Raw genomic sequence first — 15,815 nt, forward strand, 5'->3', positions numbered from 1 at the left:
GTCGCAAAGAGTTGGACACAACTGAGCAATTTTCACTTACATATTCAAGTAGAATATTTTCCCATAAGACCATGTCAAATGGTGCCTGGACACAGAATAAGATAAATATGATTCCTTTTAGTGAAAAAGACATTCCATTTATAATCCTTCAGCATTTTCTCAAGAAAGAAGTCTCTGTTTGGTTTCCATATACCTTCATCAGCTTCCCAACACTTGTTAATCTTCCCTTTAAAATAAGAGAGCAGATTTTCAGCAGGCAATAAACTGAAACATTCTGTTTTATTGTACTTACTTTGTGCTATTGCCTTTTATTTATACTGAATATTGGTTTTTTCATTTACAGAATCAACATAAAATTTTTCCTTAAATAAAACTATTAAAACAAAAATTGAACTGATTTAAAGAAAAATATCAAGTAAACAATAACAAACATGATACACACGTGTATCAGCATACTGCTGATGAACTAATGAGTGGGCTTCTGTTAGGTGCCCAATCAGTTGAAAGCAGGGCCTATAAATGCAGGCACTGCGCGCTTTCATACCTCAGCTGATAGCAGGAACATCTCCGGGGTCTTCACCTCTGGGAGAATTCTTGTCATCACAAATGTGATCAATGCCAGGGATAGAAGGACGAGAAGTGGACGGGTGGTGGGAGCACCAAGAAGGAAGGGGCTCGCCATGTGTGGTGGGGCAGGACTGCCATGTGAGAGGATGAGCCTCTTGCTGGGGCGGGCATGCTGGAACCTAGTGGACATGGACTGCTCGCCTCTCCAAGGCTTGACCTCAGAAACGTCAAGTGCCAGGGGTGCCCCTGAGAGCTCGATGATATCCACCCTGCATGAAGGCAGCAAGGGCACACAGAGACCAGGCATGGTGACGCCAGATAGGTTATTAATTCACCCAGGGACTACGATAGGATGTAGAGTCGACTCTGTCCAGGGCAGGGAATGGAACTGCCGTCTGGAGGCAGTGTGCCAGCCTTTGAGCTGCAGAAAAGACCCCTCCAGTGGAAGTTGGAGCAGGAGGGGCCTGAGGGAGGGCTCCTACGACAGCATCAGGACCCGCCACTTGGAGGGGTTTACTTTCCAGCGGCTTGCCATTGTGGAAAGATCCAGCCAGCGTCCACTTTGCTGGGCATTTGTGCACAGATGGGCCACAGCTGTAGGCAAGCATTCCGAGGTCACGAGAGACCCCAAAGGGGATGTGACAGAGACACTTTGTCCCACCACCCTGTGTCCCTGAGGGCCTGTCCCTCCAGCACTGAATCTCGAGTTTGGGCACATGAGAGGAGGCAGTGTTTCCCTGTAAGCGAAGCAGAACTGCCACCTGAAGGATGAGGGGAGTTTGTCACCCAGATGAGGGAGGAGAGGGCCCCCCAGGAGCAGGAAATCACACATACAAAGGAGTGGGGAAGTGAGGGAGTTCCGAGTGGCTCTGTGGGACTGTGTTGTTCAGTCGCTCAGTCATGTCCGACTCCTTGAGACCCCATGCACTGCAGCATGCCAGGCTCTTCTGTCCTTCACTGTCTCCAGGAGTTTGCTCAAACTCATGTCCATTGAGTCAGTGATGCCATCCCACCGTCTCATCCTCTGTTGCCCCCTTCTCCTCCTGCCTTCAATCTTTCCCAGCATCAGGGTCTCTGAGTAGGACTGCTGGGAGGATTCTAGATGGGAATGTCCCAACATGATGCTGGAGGACCAACAGGTCAAGAAGTTGTACTGAGGGCAGTGGTGAGCCATGGCGGGATTTTAAACCAGGAGCAGCACATGTATGCCCATTCGCTCTGTCGTGTCTAACTCTTTGCAATCCCATGGACTGTAGCCCGCCAGGCTCCTCTGTCCATGGGATTTTCCAGGAAAGAATACTGGAGTGGGTTGCCATTTCCTTCTCCAGGAGGAGCAGCATAGCTCCATTTATGTTTTGGAAAGATTCCGCTGATTGTCCTGTGGTGGGTGGGTGGGAGGGGTGTGATCCAGGCAGGAAGCCCAGTGAGTAAGCCAGGGTGAAGACCACTGGAGAACCACAAACTCTCCCTGAAAAGTAGCTATAGGGCTGGAGAGGAGAAATGCTTCAGAGGTAAAACCACAGGACTCCACGACGAATGAGGGAATGGGGGAGTCAAAGGACCCCACCCCCAAAGTTCTTGGCTTGGGCAATAGGACCAGGGAGCAGCAACTGAGGTTTGGAAATCAACAGCTGAGTGTGCAGGACTGGGTGAGGCCCTCTGGACAGAGATGTCCAGGGGTTGCTGGACACCGTGTCTCAGCAGGGGAAAAGCCTCATGGACAGGGAGTCCTCAAGCAGGCCTGGCGCAGCAGTGGACGGCCACCTGCCTCCCAGGTCTGGCTGTCTGTCTACACCAAGTAAGCTGGGTCCCGATCCTGGAGCTCTTGGAGGGATAGGTAGGCATCAGTGTTCAGGGTCAGGCAGGCAGTGGGGGCCCTGACTTGGCCTTGCCCGGGAGGGCTGGCCCAGGGGAAGCTGGTCCCCTCCCTTGGACTGGGGCCAGGTACCTTCTCTCTTGCTTCTCCCAGCTCATGCCCTGGGGGTGACTGAATATCCACCAGGTCAGGGGCTTCCAGAACAGGAGGCCCCAGTGGCTGGGGGATCGAATCTCCAGGGATTCCCTCCTGTGGGCTGGAGGCCAGCCTCTCTTCACCAGCCCCAGTGCCCTGCTGGGAAGTGTTCAGGGGGCCTGGGCCACTGAGGAGACTCGGAGAGAAGAGTAGCAGGTCTTCTCCGGGGGGGAAGGTGCAGTAGGCATCGTCATCCCCTGGTGGAGTCGGCAGGGGTGGAAGGAGAGCTCCTTCAGGGGCCCTGGGCCCACCCTCATTAAGCTCCTCTGTGCATGGGTCGTAAACGAAGTACACCTGGCAGGCCTCAATCTCTAGGGCATCTGGGAGGTGGAAGAAGAAGTAGCCTTGGTTGGTGAAGCAGCTGGTCACCGAGTGGCCGCTGGTCTCAGCTAAGGACAATGAGCCCTTGTCCTGCTGCAGCAGGAACAGCTGTGTGGCCTTGGCGTCCCTGTCCAACACCTCCAGTGGGGAGATCTCGGGGTCTGGGCCACTGCGGCTGAAGGAGGACGAGGGGAAAGGTGAAGAGAGCCACTTCTGTGAAGAGAAAGGACAGTGGGAGGATGAGGGGGCCGTCTCTTCCAAACTCAGCAATAACGCCTAACTCCTCCTTCTTTAGCAGTAGACTCAGGGCTGCCACCTCCGGGGAGCCCTCCTTGACTGCAACCCCCCCACCCCCCCCACCCCCACCCTTGCTGCCCTACCTCCCAAATGCACACACATGCACACACACACAAACTCTGCCCATTGGTTTGGGGAATGTTCCACATCAGTGTGTGTGCCTGCTTCCCAGCCTCAGTACAGATCTTTCTGGCTCACTAGGGGCCCAGGGGATGTGTTGGGTCAATACCTGACTGCTTATTGAGCAGCTAGTATGTGCTCTTGCCTGGAGAATCCCATGGACAGAGGTGCCTGGTAGGCTGCAGTCCATGGGGTCGCTAAGAGTCGGACATGACTGAGCGACTTCACTTTCACTTTTCACTTTCATACATTGGAGAAGGAAATGTCAACCCACTCTAGTGTTCTTGCCTGGAGAATCCCAGGGACGGGGGAGCCTGGTGGGCTGCCATCTCAGGGATCGCACAGAGTCGGATACAACTGAAGTGACTTAGCAGCAGCAGTCTTAGCAAACTAGTGCTGCTCCAGGTCCCAGGGACATAGAGATGGGTGGAATCCTCAGACTGACTGGTGGGGACCAGTGTGAGTGTCTGAACCAACCAACCAACCACTGCCGAAGCAGAAAGAGCCCTGAGAGTACATCACGACCACCATACGAATGCCCAGAGAGAGCCCGTGCCCTGGCCCTGATCACACAGCCAGCGGGTAGAAAAGCTGGGCTTCATGTTCCCCACTCACACTGCCATGGAACCATCTCCAGTGGGGTGCTAATGGTCCCGCCCCCTGCCTCCCACACACTCCACCCACTGAGAGAGGCAAGCACCCATCAGAGGCAAGCACTTCTCAGTTGCTCTGGAGTGTGGAGAGCCCTGGCAAGGAGCAGGGAGACCCAGTTCCAGCCCTGGCCCTGGCATTCACAAGCTGTGTGACCCTGGGCAGGTGACTGCACCTCTTGAGCCTCAGTTCAGTAATAGTTAGCTGCCTCTTTCCTGACTGCCTCACTATGGCCCAGCAAAGAGATGTTAAAGAAGAAAATGAAGATGGAAACACTTGGCACAGGTAGCATGCACATGGCCAGCAGAGGTGAAGGGGACAATACCCCCCTGAGGACAGGGTGATGGGGCAGGAGGGTGCACTTGAAAACCCCAACAGCCTTCTGTCCTGGGAGCCTTCTGCAGCTGGACTGTGGTCCCCTGAGCACAGGGGCCAGGTGTGACGGGTCTCCCTGCACCCTTGTGCCCAGCGTGGGGATCCAAAGGCCCAGTCGATATATTGCAGGTGAATTAATGGCTGGACCACTTGACAGCATCTACCCCCTTCCCCAAACCAGGTGTTCATGTTACAGGAGAAAAGGCCAAGAGAGAAGGACAGTGAGGGCCAGCTAAGGGTGGCAAAGGACAGAGGCGTGGGAGAGAGGGCAAGAGCCAGGCCGGGTGGGGCTCCAACACTGCAAGAGGCAGCGGAGGGCAGGGCCAGGCAGCAGTGCTGAGCAGTGGCCAGAAGGAAAGGGCAGCCCTGTGGCCTGCGCTGGTGCGCTGGGCCTCTGAGCTGTGTGGTTAGCCACTTCCGGGGCCTGGGCCTCCATCCACAATGCCTTGAAGTGGACGTGGGCAAGGGAGGGGGGATTGCGGTGCGGCACAGGAAGAAACTCATCCCTATCACACACAATGGCACATGCACTCCTGGGTCCCACGGACAGGGCAGTGGGCCCTGGGCTCTTGGAGCTCGGGGGTCTGGGGCAGAGAGACAGAGAGGAGCTGGCCTATCACCCAGATGCAGAGGAGAGGGTGGGGGTTCCTCTCGGCCATCTGTCACCCCCAGTCACACCTGCACCCCCAGGGCCTTTTTGGGATACCCCCCACCACACACAGAAGGCCTGGGCCAGGCATTTTGACCTGGGGTTGATCTCATGGGAAGATGCAGCTCTCTAGAAAGGACCGCAGTCCTGCCTCAAAATGTCCCAAGCCCATTGACTCAGGAGGACCTCAAGCTGGAAGCGGTCTGAGGCTGCATCTAGTCCAGCTTCCCACTAGGAATCCCTTCTGCCATGTGACCAACACATAGTCAGCCAAGGCTGGCTTGAATACCTTTGTTGGTGGGGAGATCACTACCTTTCAGGCTAAGGGAAAAGTTATAAGGAGATACATAACCCCACATAAAGAGCACTGCAGGCAAGATGTGCCCAGACCTGGGAGTTTTCCAGAGACTTCCAGAAGGGGCCCTGATCAGCCCCGATAGAGAATGCCAAAGCCAGCTTGTGACAGGCCTGCTGCAGCATGGCTTCCCAGCCTCTGGGCATTTCTCTCGACCTCTGTCCACTCCCGCCTCACCCCCCTCCACCAACACCAATCTAGGGAGCCTAGAGTATGGGGTGGGGTGGCAGAATTGGCCCACCACACCTCCCTACCCCCGTAAGCTTCGTTCCTGAAGCACGTGTGTGGGCTGAGGGAGACAACTGAACTCTGCACGGCATTCAGAGCGTTCCGACATACAGGGTGCACTTTTTAAATGAATCTGTTTTGTAACTAGAAATGCCTAAAGGCCTTGCTAGCATTTGTGATAAATCATGGAGGCTGGCCGGGAGGATTTTTCAAGAGCAGGGAGAGCACCAGCCCCTAAGAGCAGATCTGCACAAGAGAGAGGGGTGAGAACTTGGACCTGGTGAATCCTGCTCCAACAGCAGCCCAGTGCAGGTAATTCCAGCGAGGGTTTTGTGAGCATTAACTGTGTGCTGGGCTATGTCCTTGGGATCATAAGCATATTAATATTATCTCACCTTACCCACCCACCCATTTTACAGGTGAGGAAACTGAGACACAGAGAGGTTCTATAACTTGCCCCAGGCCACACAGCCAGGAAGTGGTGGAGCCAGAATTAGAGCCCAGATAGGCTGGCTCACTCAGATGGGCACTGCTATTCAGCCTGAGAACGCTGGTACCAGAACTGGAGATAGGGGTCCAGGGCTTCCCAGGTAGCGAAGTTGTTAAAGAATCTGCCTGCCAGTGCAGGAGATGCAAGAGACTTGGGTTCGATCCCTGGGTCAGGAAGATCCCCTGGAGGAGTTCATGGCCACCCACTCCAGTATTCTTGCCTGGAGAGTCCCAGGGACGGAGGAGCCAGGCTGGCTACAATCCATGGGGTTGCAAAGAGTCCAGCACAACTGTGCACACACATACCTGCGAGGCAGCTGACTTTACATTTCTTCGCCCAAAGTGCAAAACCCACTGTTGTGCACCTCCTTCCCACCCTGTCCACACCCCAGCCCCCACTCTGGCCAGCCTGTGTCAACTGCCTGCTCTGTCCTCCTCCTCCAGACTCCTACCTGGAAATCTCCTCCAGGCTCAGAGCTCAGCTGGGGAAAAAACTCCGAGGGGTCTGGGATGTGACACTTGAGAACGTTCTTCAGCCTGCAGAGGGGAGAGGAGGGAGGGAGCAAGGGTGAGAAGAGAAAGGAGCCCGCAGTGTCCTGCCATGAGTCCCGCAGCTCTGAGCACAGGGCACAGTGCCTCACCACACACGTTATTTTGTCAGTGTTGATTGCATGCCCGGTAAGGGAGGGTATTGTGCTGGGCGCTGAGAACACAAGAAGAGTCAACAGAGGAGGTCCCTGCTCTTAAGGAGCTGACATTCTAATGGGGAGCCAGTCAATAAACCAAGTGTGAGAGCAGAAGGACGTGGGGGTGGGTGGCCACAGAGAAGACCGGAGCAGAGTGAGCCACGAGGAGGGAGGTGAGAGAGAGGCCAGACTGTGGGCCTCCTAGTCAAGGCTGCCATGGACAGTGGCTCAAGTTGTGCATTGTCCAAGGGTGCCTGGGTTTTTTTTTTTTTTTAAGGGGGAGGACCGATGGTGACTGGAAGCTGAATACCAGCCCGTGCACTGCTTGCCAAGCTGAGTGCCCCAGTGTCTGTGTGCATCCACGTCAAGATGTATGCCTCAAGACCCCAGGAAACCTGGCTGCTGCCCAGAAGTCCAGGCTCAGATCCCAGACTTCCTTCCGGTCTCTAACCACACCCACTTTCCTATACTCTCCGTTCCTGGAATGCTCCTCCCTTGTTTCCACCCAAGGTCTTTGCACAGGCTTGTCCTCTGCCTGGGATGGACGAGCTCCTGACCCTTTCCTGCCTGGTTTGCTCCTCGGGGATGCTTACGCTGGTCACCCCTTAGCTGAGGCTCCCCTTCCTGTTGTCTACTTCCAGTACTTCTAGCACCTTCTTTCCTTCACCACCCCAATCTCATGTCATTATAAACCTGCGTGATAAATATCTGCCATCCCCGATGGGACAGTGAGTCCATGAAAATGTGATGACATGCCTGTGGCTGTGCTTACGTTCCCAGCGCTCAGCACCATACCTGGTTCTGAGCTGGTACTCGGCAAATAAAGGAAAGAACAAATGAATGGTCAGACCCATAATGACACCCCATCCCCCACCACAGGCGGCTGGCTCATATACATACACATACTCAAGTCCTGAGCCTAATGCTCGGGGTAGAGCTCCCATGGGGTTCTCCCTGTGCCTCTCCTCTTGGGCTGGTCCCTTGGGCCTCCTTCTTTGGGAGGAAAGGCCAGATGTTAGGAAGGGAGGGCCCTTGGGATGGCAGAGGGAGCACTGGAGTGTCAGAACACGGGGCTCAGCCCAGAAGCTGACCTGGCCATGGGGGATGTCATACCGAGACGCGAAAGACGGGGAAGGGAGCATTCTCCTTACCGTAGCCTGATGCACTGGAAGCTGCCCAGAAAGTAAACCAAGAGGACAAGACCAAAGAAACTGCCAACGCCCAAGAAGATGGGGACCAACCAAGGGAGAGGTGGGATCTTCTTCTCGGTTTCTGCCCAAGGGGTAGGAAGAGGAGAAGGGGAGGCGTTAAAGAAGTGTGCCCTGCCCCGAGTCACTCCAGCATCCCCCACACATAACGTGGTGCTGAGGGACAGGATGACCACTGACCCAAGGCCTTTATAGGGTCCCAGCTAGTCCAGCAGAGCTGCTGTGCACCTGGCTGACATGGGGGCATCGCATGCCTTCATCACAGCAGCCCTGCCGTGGTACCATGCTACCCACTTCACAGACGAAGAAATAGGCCAACAGGTGAAAACAGCCCACCCCAGACCTTGGCAGAAACCAAAAGCTTGAGGTTAAATGGTAGAGAAAAAGGAAAGAGCCTCTCCACTAACTCACAAGGCCTCTGAGAAGTCACATCCCATCACCAAATCCTTGTTCCCATCTGCAAAACTTGCCCACATTTCCCACCCTGCAGGTCACATCCAGTGAGCTAAAGATAGTCAAAGGGTGCTGAACACATACCCCAAGACTGCCCCGCCAGTCTCTTTCTCCTTTCCAGGCTGCATCCCCATCTCAGCTTCCCATCAGTACCTGCAGGGACTGTCCTGAAGGCCAGGGGCTGGCTCCAGTGGCTCCAAACCTCATGGCTGCCTAGGTGGGGCTTGGCCCGCACCTGAAGCTCATATTCCATGCCTGGAGTGAGATTCTCCAGGAAGATCCATCGCTGGTTCTGCTTGAGGATCAGTAGCGGGACGTCCTTGGGCAGAGACAGGGCTGTCAGACCAGAGGGGTCTGCACTGCCCCCTCACTTCCTGTGGCAGGGCTGGCTGAGAGTATGAGCAGAGCAGTGCCTTCCTTTATCCCTTCCAGCCCTCCACCCTGCACTGTCCCCCACTCCTACAGGAAGGCTCCCCAACTAGCCACTTGCAGGGGCCCCAGGAATCAGGGTCTTCCTGAACTCCTCCCCCTCCCTCAACTCCAGTATCCAAAGCCATCTGTCAATCAGCTGGTTTCACCTGCAGAACCTATTCTGGACCCTTCCCTCTTCTCTCCACTCCTTCCTCCTGCAGGTCTGAGCCCCCATGACCTCTGAGCCCTGTCCAAGGTCTCCCTCCTTCCCTGTGCCCCGCAGCCCTGTGCTCTGCGGCAGTCTCTTCTCCACTCAGCCATAAGGAGGTGTTTCCCATAGACCTCTCCCTGCTCGGCGTCACCTTTTTTGCTTTTTTTCCAGCGCGCCAGACACACAGGCCATCTCTTGCCTTTGCTATGGTTCTTTCCTCTGCCTGGAAGGCCCTCCCCAGATCCTCAAATAACCACCTCCTACTTGAGCCCCAGATCTCAGAAAGGCCTGGTCGCATGAGTCTGAAGGAGCCTGGCCCAGGCCTTCTCAACTGTGCTATCACAATGAAATCTCATGAGAGTATGTAAAAACATCGCAGAGTCTCTTCCTATGCCCCATGCGAGTTTCCTCAGAGGCAGCTTGTCAGATCTCCCTCCATTCTCGCCCCAGCATCCAGCACGGAGCAGGTACTCAGGGAATGTTTGTTGAGTGAGAGAGCGAATAAAGGAATGGGTGAGTGAACGAATAAGTGATCAACCTCTGTGACTTAGACCACACTGGATTTGAAGAGGGCACAGTGGCTGCCCAGGCCCTCTGAAATCTTCAGAGGGGGAGTCTGCTGCCTCTTAGCTTTGTAAATCTTGCCTAGAAACTGCCACCGGCAGGACCCCTGGGGTGCCAGGGGGCCTCAGAGAGACGGTGTTGGGGGGGCAGTTCCAAGGAGCAGCAGGGGTTGATTAGGGGCTTCTGTGGCTTTGCTGAGATGAAGGATGGACAGGGTGCCCAGGACAGGGAGGAGTTAGGGCAGATGGGACAGAGCCAGGTACTCACCTCCCAGCTGCGGCCCGCAGACCTAGTCCGGACCTCAAATTCCATGACGTCTTGGATGTAGTGGGATACCTGGGAGATGGTCCAGGTTATGTTGCACCTACGGGTCTCTATGTGGGCGACTCGGAGTGAGTGGGGTGGAACCAGACGAACTGGAGACAGGAGAGAGACAATGGCAGACAGAACAAGCTTGGGGGGTGCCACATGCTGATGCTGAGATGAGAAAGCCGAGCCGAGCTCCCACCTTCACCTCTGTACCTGCTATTCCTCCCTCCTGGTGCTCTCTTTTCCCAGGGATCGGCAGGTCCCTGCTCAAATATCACCCATTCAGAGAAGCTTACCCCGCCCACCCACCACTCTCTGTCCCTGTCGCTTGTTTCATTTTTCTACCTAGTACTTATCATCATCTGACATATTAAATATCTACTTCTGATTCTTTATTCGTTTTCTGTCTGCCCCACCAGACTGAGCTCTCTGAGGGCAAGGACTTGATCTCTGGAGTATCCTTGGTGCCTGGAACGTTACCCAGCACATGGTGGGCACTTGATTAGATATCTGCAGAATGAATGAATCGAGGCAGCCTTTCTCTGCACTCAGATTTGATCAGAGAATTATCTGGATCATCTCATTCATTTAATTTAATTCTACGTCAGCAATCTTATATGACAATAAGATTGTATGATTCTGAAGTTCAATTGATCTAAATTTTTATACTTCTGAGATTCTATAGAACTCCACAAATGTTTATTGTGATATTTCTGTGTCTTGGCTTATAGATTCTTAAGCAACCATGTTGTTGTGGTTGTTCCTTAGTCGCTAAGTCGTGTCTGACTCTTTTCAACCCCATGGACTATAGCCCACCAGGCTCCTCTGTCAGTGGAATGTCCCAGGCAAGCATACTGGAGTGAATTACCATTTCCTTTTCCAGGGAATCTTCCTGATCCAGGAATCAAACCCACATCTGCTGCATTGCAGGTGGATTCCTTACCTTGGAGCCACCACAGAAGCCCTACAGCAACTCTAGGCAGCAGGTAACTGGTTATCCCCACTTTACAGGTGAGGAAACTGAGGCTCAGACATGTTAAATGACCTGCCAGTCAGATTACACTCAGTTAAAGTAGGGTTGCATTTAGAAACCCTGGATATCACTCTATGCTCCCATCTCTTTCCTAGAGATGACCTCCAAGGTTGGAGATGGAGAGGGGGACAGGCTGGAGGTGGGGGAGGGCACTTAGTCATTCACCAACCTTCCCCCAGCACCACCCAGATCAGCCCTGATGCTGAGTATTCCGAACAGAGATGTAAGGATGGCAGAAGCTCTGCCCTCAGGAAACTCACAGCCCAATGAGGGAGACAGACCCATTATCAGGCAGCAAAGACCCAGGACATAAACGCCCTAAAAGAGGAGGTACCAAGGGCTCCAGGAGTCTGGGAAGGCCTCCTGGAGGAGGTGACTCCTCATTGAACTTGAAGCGTGAGTGACAATTTTTGGGGTGACAAGAGCCTTTCAAGCAGTGGGTCCATGGTGTGCAAGTGTTTAGAGGCATGGAAGGGCAAGTTGAACCTGGAGAGCTGGCCGTTGGTGTGGCAGGAATATAAGCCACAAGAGGAGGCATGCTGGAAAAGGAAGCCAGGCCAAGTGGCCTTGAACACCAGGATAAGTGTCGGGGACTTCATCCCAAGTTCAGTGGGCAGTGAGTTGCTCAGATGGGGATGTGGAAGTTGATGGGGAGATAGTAGAAACTAGAGAGGGAGACAGGGAGGGAGGTGGCTGCCCACCCCACACCAGCTCCACCCTGGAGTCCTTACTCACTGTAATCAAAGGGCTTGATATCCTGGGTAATCATCCTCCTCCACTTCCCGCCTTCAGAGCACATCACCGTCAATTTCATGAAGTCCACTACGGTCAGTTTCTGAGACTGCATGGGAAGGAGGCTGGGGATGTAATTGCCAGTAGCTGGTATGGGGACGGAGAGGCTGCTGGGATGTGGATGGCAGGGGAAACCATGGCTGTAATAAGCTGGACCCCTCCCTGAGATCCTCCATCTAAGACACGGCTCAGCAAACTTTATGGAAAGGATCAGATAGTTAATATTTTTGACGCTGCAGGTCATATGATCTCTGTCAGAACTATTCAGTGTTGCCATTGTTGCTGTCCTGCAAAAGCAGCCATAAAAAAACAGGAGAGCAAATGGGTGTGGCTGTGTGCCAATAAAACTTAATTTATAAAACCAGACAGTAGGCAGGAGCAGAGCTGAGTGGCTGACACCTCAATAACCTCGGATCCCTCCTGCCCGGGTCAGTCATCTGTTCTCCCTGGATGCTGCCTCCTTCCTCCTTTCTCCTACCTCCCCAGCCCAGGAAGCCCACTCTGCCGCAGCCCCTGACCACTGGGTATGCTTGGGCCTCCATAAGAAAGATGCTCCTCTGCACCCACTGCCCCTCTGGCCAACCCTCTTAGCTCTGGTTACTCACTTCTGGAGAAGGTCCCAGGACCAGGTTGCATGCCCAGGATCCCGGCTTCACTCGTTGCAGCTCACAGGTGTGGTTCCAATTTTTTGTAGGAAAAACCAGCTCTCTTTGAAGAAAAAGAGGGACCCCTTCAGAGCTGGCCTCAGGAGGGTCCCCATGCAGCATTACTGATCTGATCCCGGCTCTATGCCAACCCCATCTGCCCCGCTTCCTTTTGTGAGCATCTCTCCCTCCCTCCTCATCTCCGTCAAGCCCCAGGGCAGCTAAAGTGATCCAGAAACAAATCCATTCAGGGCACATGGCCCTTTCCATGTAAAGCCCTTCAAATTCTCCCTATAGGGTGCAGGCGTTCCCTAACAGGCCCTCCAGAGACCCTTAGAATCACCACCTACCTGGGAGCCAAGGTCAAAGCTGCCCTGCTGGCTGCTACCAGCTGGATGTTTGGATCAGCGACCCTTCACCAGTTCCTTCCCAGCCGGCAGGTTCGTTCCCCAAGCCTCTCCCCAGTCCCCTGTCCCCACAGCTGCCCTAGGCATCTCACAAAATCCCAGGTTATTCAAAAACTTTGGGGAGCCCCATTAGGTCCTCCTTGCCTCTAACATCGAGTCCATCCTCGGCGTATCAGACGAGCAGCCCAGTGTCCCCAAACTACCTAGTCTGGCTCATGCCCAGCCTTGCTACTGCAGCCTGGATTGCACACCCACTGCAACTCAGGCTCCAGGAGTCTAAATATCTGACCCCCCAGTTCTTCCAGACTCCTGTGACACCAGCAGTCTGTGGGTCTTATTAGTCCAGAATTCTCAAAGTGTAGAGTTCTTGGAGTTTGATTTCAAGAGTGTAAAGTTCAGGATGATATGACCTCCATGCCCTGCGGTTCCGTACATTTGCCCGTCAACCCCACACGCACCTTGGAGGCTGACGGCTGTGCAAGTAGCAGGTGGTGGCCCGCAGGCCCTCATCATGGTTCCAGGTGCAGGAGACATTGGCTCTCGAGTTATAGAAGCATGTGATGTTGGAAGTATTTGCCTTGAAGATGCTTCGTGTGGGGCTGGCTGTAGGGCACGCATGGCCTTCAAGGGTTCTCCCGCCACTCCTGTTCCTACCAGGTGAGGAGATGCTCAATCCTGGTGGGCAGAGAAAGGGTTCATGGGTCCGCTTCAGAGAGGACAAAACTGAGTCCCACAGCCCGCAGGGACCCCCAGACTGGTCGAGGCAGGGCAGAGACAAGAAGACATTGTCTTCCTGGGATTCGGAGAGGCCCGTGGGTACAGTGTAGACAGGATGGTTGAGGGAGAAGGTAGATACCCGGTCTCTGGTCCCATTGGCCCCGTCCCCCACCTCCTACCCCCGCTGATGGGGCTTCTGCCAAGAATCAGGGGTCTCAGAACAAGTTCTAGAAGGGCCTCGGCCTCCCTCCTGAGGGAAAGCCCAGCTCTGCAGATGCCAGGGTCCTCACCGTTCACTGCTGTAGATGCCTGAGGGATGGCCAGGGACAAGAGGAGGACGAGGAGGGACAGACAGCGGGACAGAGCCGGAGCCGCCATCACATCCACGGGCGGGGGCTGGGGAAGGGAGCCCTGGATGGAGGAAGAAGGAGAGAGGGCGCGAGTGAGCAGCCAGCCACCTCCTCCCCCACCCAAGAGACAGGCTGGGCACTGCCCTCCCGAGGTGCGCCCGTCGGCTCCCCACCATGCCAGCCTCAGGCCTTTGCACCTGCGCACCCCTCTGCCCCACACATGCTCTTTCTTTTCCTTTGGAGATTCAGGGCCCCGTGTTGTCATTGCTGAAAGGACTCTCTAGCATGTCCAAACTTGTTCAAATGTTGGGGAAAATAAGGCCCAGAAAGAGGAAAGACCTGCTTACATCCACATAGAGAGGCCAGCACAGAGCTGGAATTAGAACGTACCTCCTCTCTACCCAGCTGCCCGCTTAACCACACCAAAACCATTTGTCGAGAGGTTCCTCTATGCCAGGCTCTATTTTAATTAAACCTTTAACCATGGCAATCAGGGTATCTACTGGAGATACACTCATTATTCCCATTTTCAGATGAGAAACTGAGGTGCAGAGAGATGAAGCAAATTACCCAAGGTTGCACAGCTCATAATAGGCAGCTGTGGAATCGGAGCCAAGGAACACTGCCTGGAGCCCAGTGAATTGTGCTGATCACCTCATAACAATACCTCGTAGCAATTCTAGAGGAGGTGAGTGCAGTGGAGGATGGGGACTAAGCCCTCACACTGCTAGGGTTTCGTGTGCACCAGCTCATCTAACGGAGAAGGCAATGGCACCCCACTCCAGTGCTCTTGCCTGGAAAATCCCATGGACGGAGGAGCCTGGTGGGCTGCAGTCCATGGGGTCACCAAGAGTTGGACATGACTGAGCGACTTCACTTTCACTTTTCACTTTCATGCATTGGAGAAGGAAATGGCAGCCCACTCCAGTGTTCTTGCCTGGAGAATCCCAGGGACAGGGAAACCTTGTGGGCTGCCATCTATGGGGTCGCACAGAGTCGGACACGACTGAAGCAACTTAGCAGCTGCAGCAACAGCAGCTCATCTAATCTGCCAGCAGCAGGGGCTGGGAGCATGTATTGTCTCCTTACTCCGATGAGGAGGCCAAGGCTCTAACCCATGAGCCCACCCAAGGTCACATCGCAGAAGAAGCAGAGCTGGATTTCCACCCCCGGACTGCACCCTGAGGCCCATTCCCTCTCATCATTCTGCCCCACCCAGACTCTGTCCCAGAGGTAGGGCCCACAGCTTCCCCTCCCTGGGGAGTCAAACCCTGGCAGGGGCAGCGAGTATCTGACCTGGTTGTGGAGAAGGGCCCAAACAGGTACCCGGGGGCACCTCCTTGCCTGGCCCACTGTCTCCCCAGGGCAACGCTCCCAGGATGGGGCTATTTGCCTCTTTCTTTGGATCTTCCAACCCGCGATAGCACAGAGCACAGGGCTGGGACCCCAGAGGCTGGGGAGCCCAAGAACGCAGCTCCAACAAGCCCCTGGTGCCCTCTCTTTGTGGATCATGGCCCTGGGGCCCCCCAGAAGGAGTTGCCTAGGGCCAGACCTCCACCAGCAGGGTCACCCTAGGCCCAGGACAAGATCTGGCACAGAGCCTCTGTATGAGAAGAGAAGGGTAGAGGCAAAGGTGTGCAAGATTACAGGAAGGTCAGGGCCAAACCACAGCCCCAGCCTACATGAGTCGGGCAGAAGAAGCATCATCTAGAATGAGTTCCCGCCACCCATAGCCAAAAGGGTGCAGCGGAACCCCGAGAGGGCAAAGAGCAAGGAGGATGGGATGAGGAGGGCTCCCAGCTGTCTCTGAGGCTGCCCCCTCCTGCAGAGGAGGAGAGAGAGTCTCAGGTCAGTTAAGAAACCTGCTCAAGCTCGCAGAGAAATGATGAGGCCCAGCCTCAGGGAGGGCAAGTGGGATCTCTGAATCCCCAGCTGGCTCCATCCTGGATTCTCACACACACCTGTGC

The 15,815-nt window shown here is 54.7% G+C and overlaps 1 protein-coding gene across 1 annotated transcript in view; it reads right to left on the reverse strand.

Annotated features, from left to right (window-relative positions):
* Positions 1 to 2,356: 2,356 nt before the first annotated feature.
* The window catches only part of IL2RB (interleukin 2 receptor subunit beta), a 42,295-nt gene continuing 28,836 nt past the window's right edge, over positions 2,357 to 15,815 (reverse strand). Inside the window, exons 7-15 of the mRNA XM_052640604.1 lie at positions 13,789 to 13,909; positions 13,240 to 13,456; positions 12,336 to 12,438; positions 11,674 to 11,779; positions 9,864 to 10,012; positions 8,495 to 8,729; positions 7,901 to 8,021; positions 6,516 to 6,600; positions 2,357 to 3,112 (exon numbers count right to left, since the gene is read on the reverse strand). Coding sequence (XP_052496564.1) covers positions 2,357 to 3,112; positions 6,516 to 6,600; positions 7,901 to 8,021; positions 8,495 to 8,729; positions 9,864 to 10,012; positions 11,674 to 11,779; positions 12,336 to 12,438; positions 13,240 to 13,456; positions 13,789 to 13,909 — 1,893 coding nt within the window. The remainder of the gene's footprint in view (positions 3,113 to 6,515; positions 6,601 to 7,900; positions 8,022 to 8,494; positions 8,730 to 9,863; positions 10,013 to 11,673; positions 11,780 to 12,335; positions 12,439 to 13,239; positions 13,457 to 13,788; positions 13,910 to 15,815) is intronic.

The sequence above is a fragment of the Budorcas taxicolor genome, chromosome 5 (genome assembly GCF_023091745.1).
Source record: "Budorcas taxicolor isolate Tak-1 chromosome 5, Takin1.1, whole genome shotgun sequence".
In the NCBI taxonomy this organism is placed as follows: domain Eukaryota; kingdom Metazoa; phylum Chordata; class Mammalia; order Artiodactyla; family Bovidae; genus Budorcas; species Budorcas taxicolor.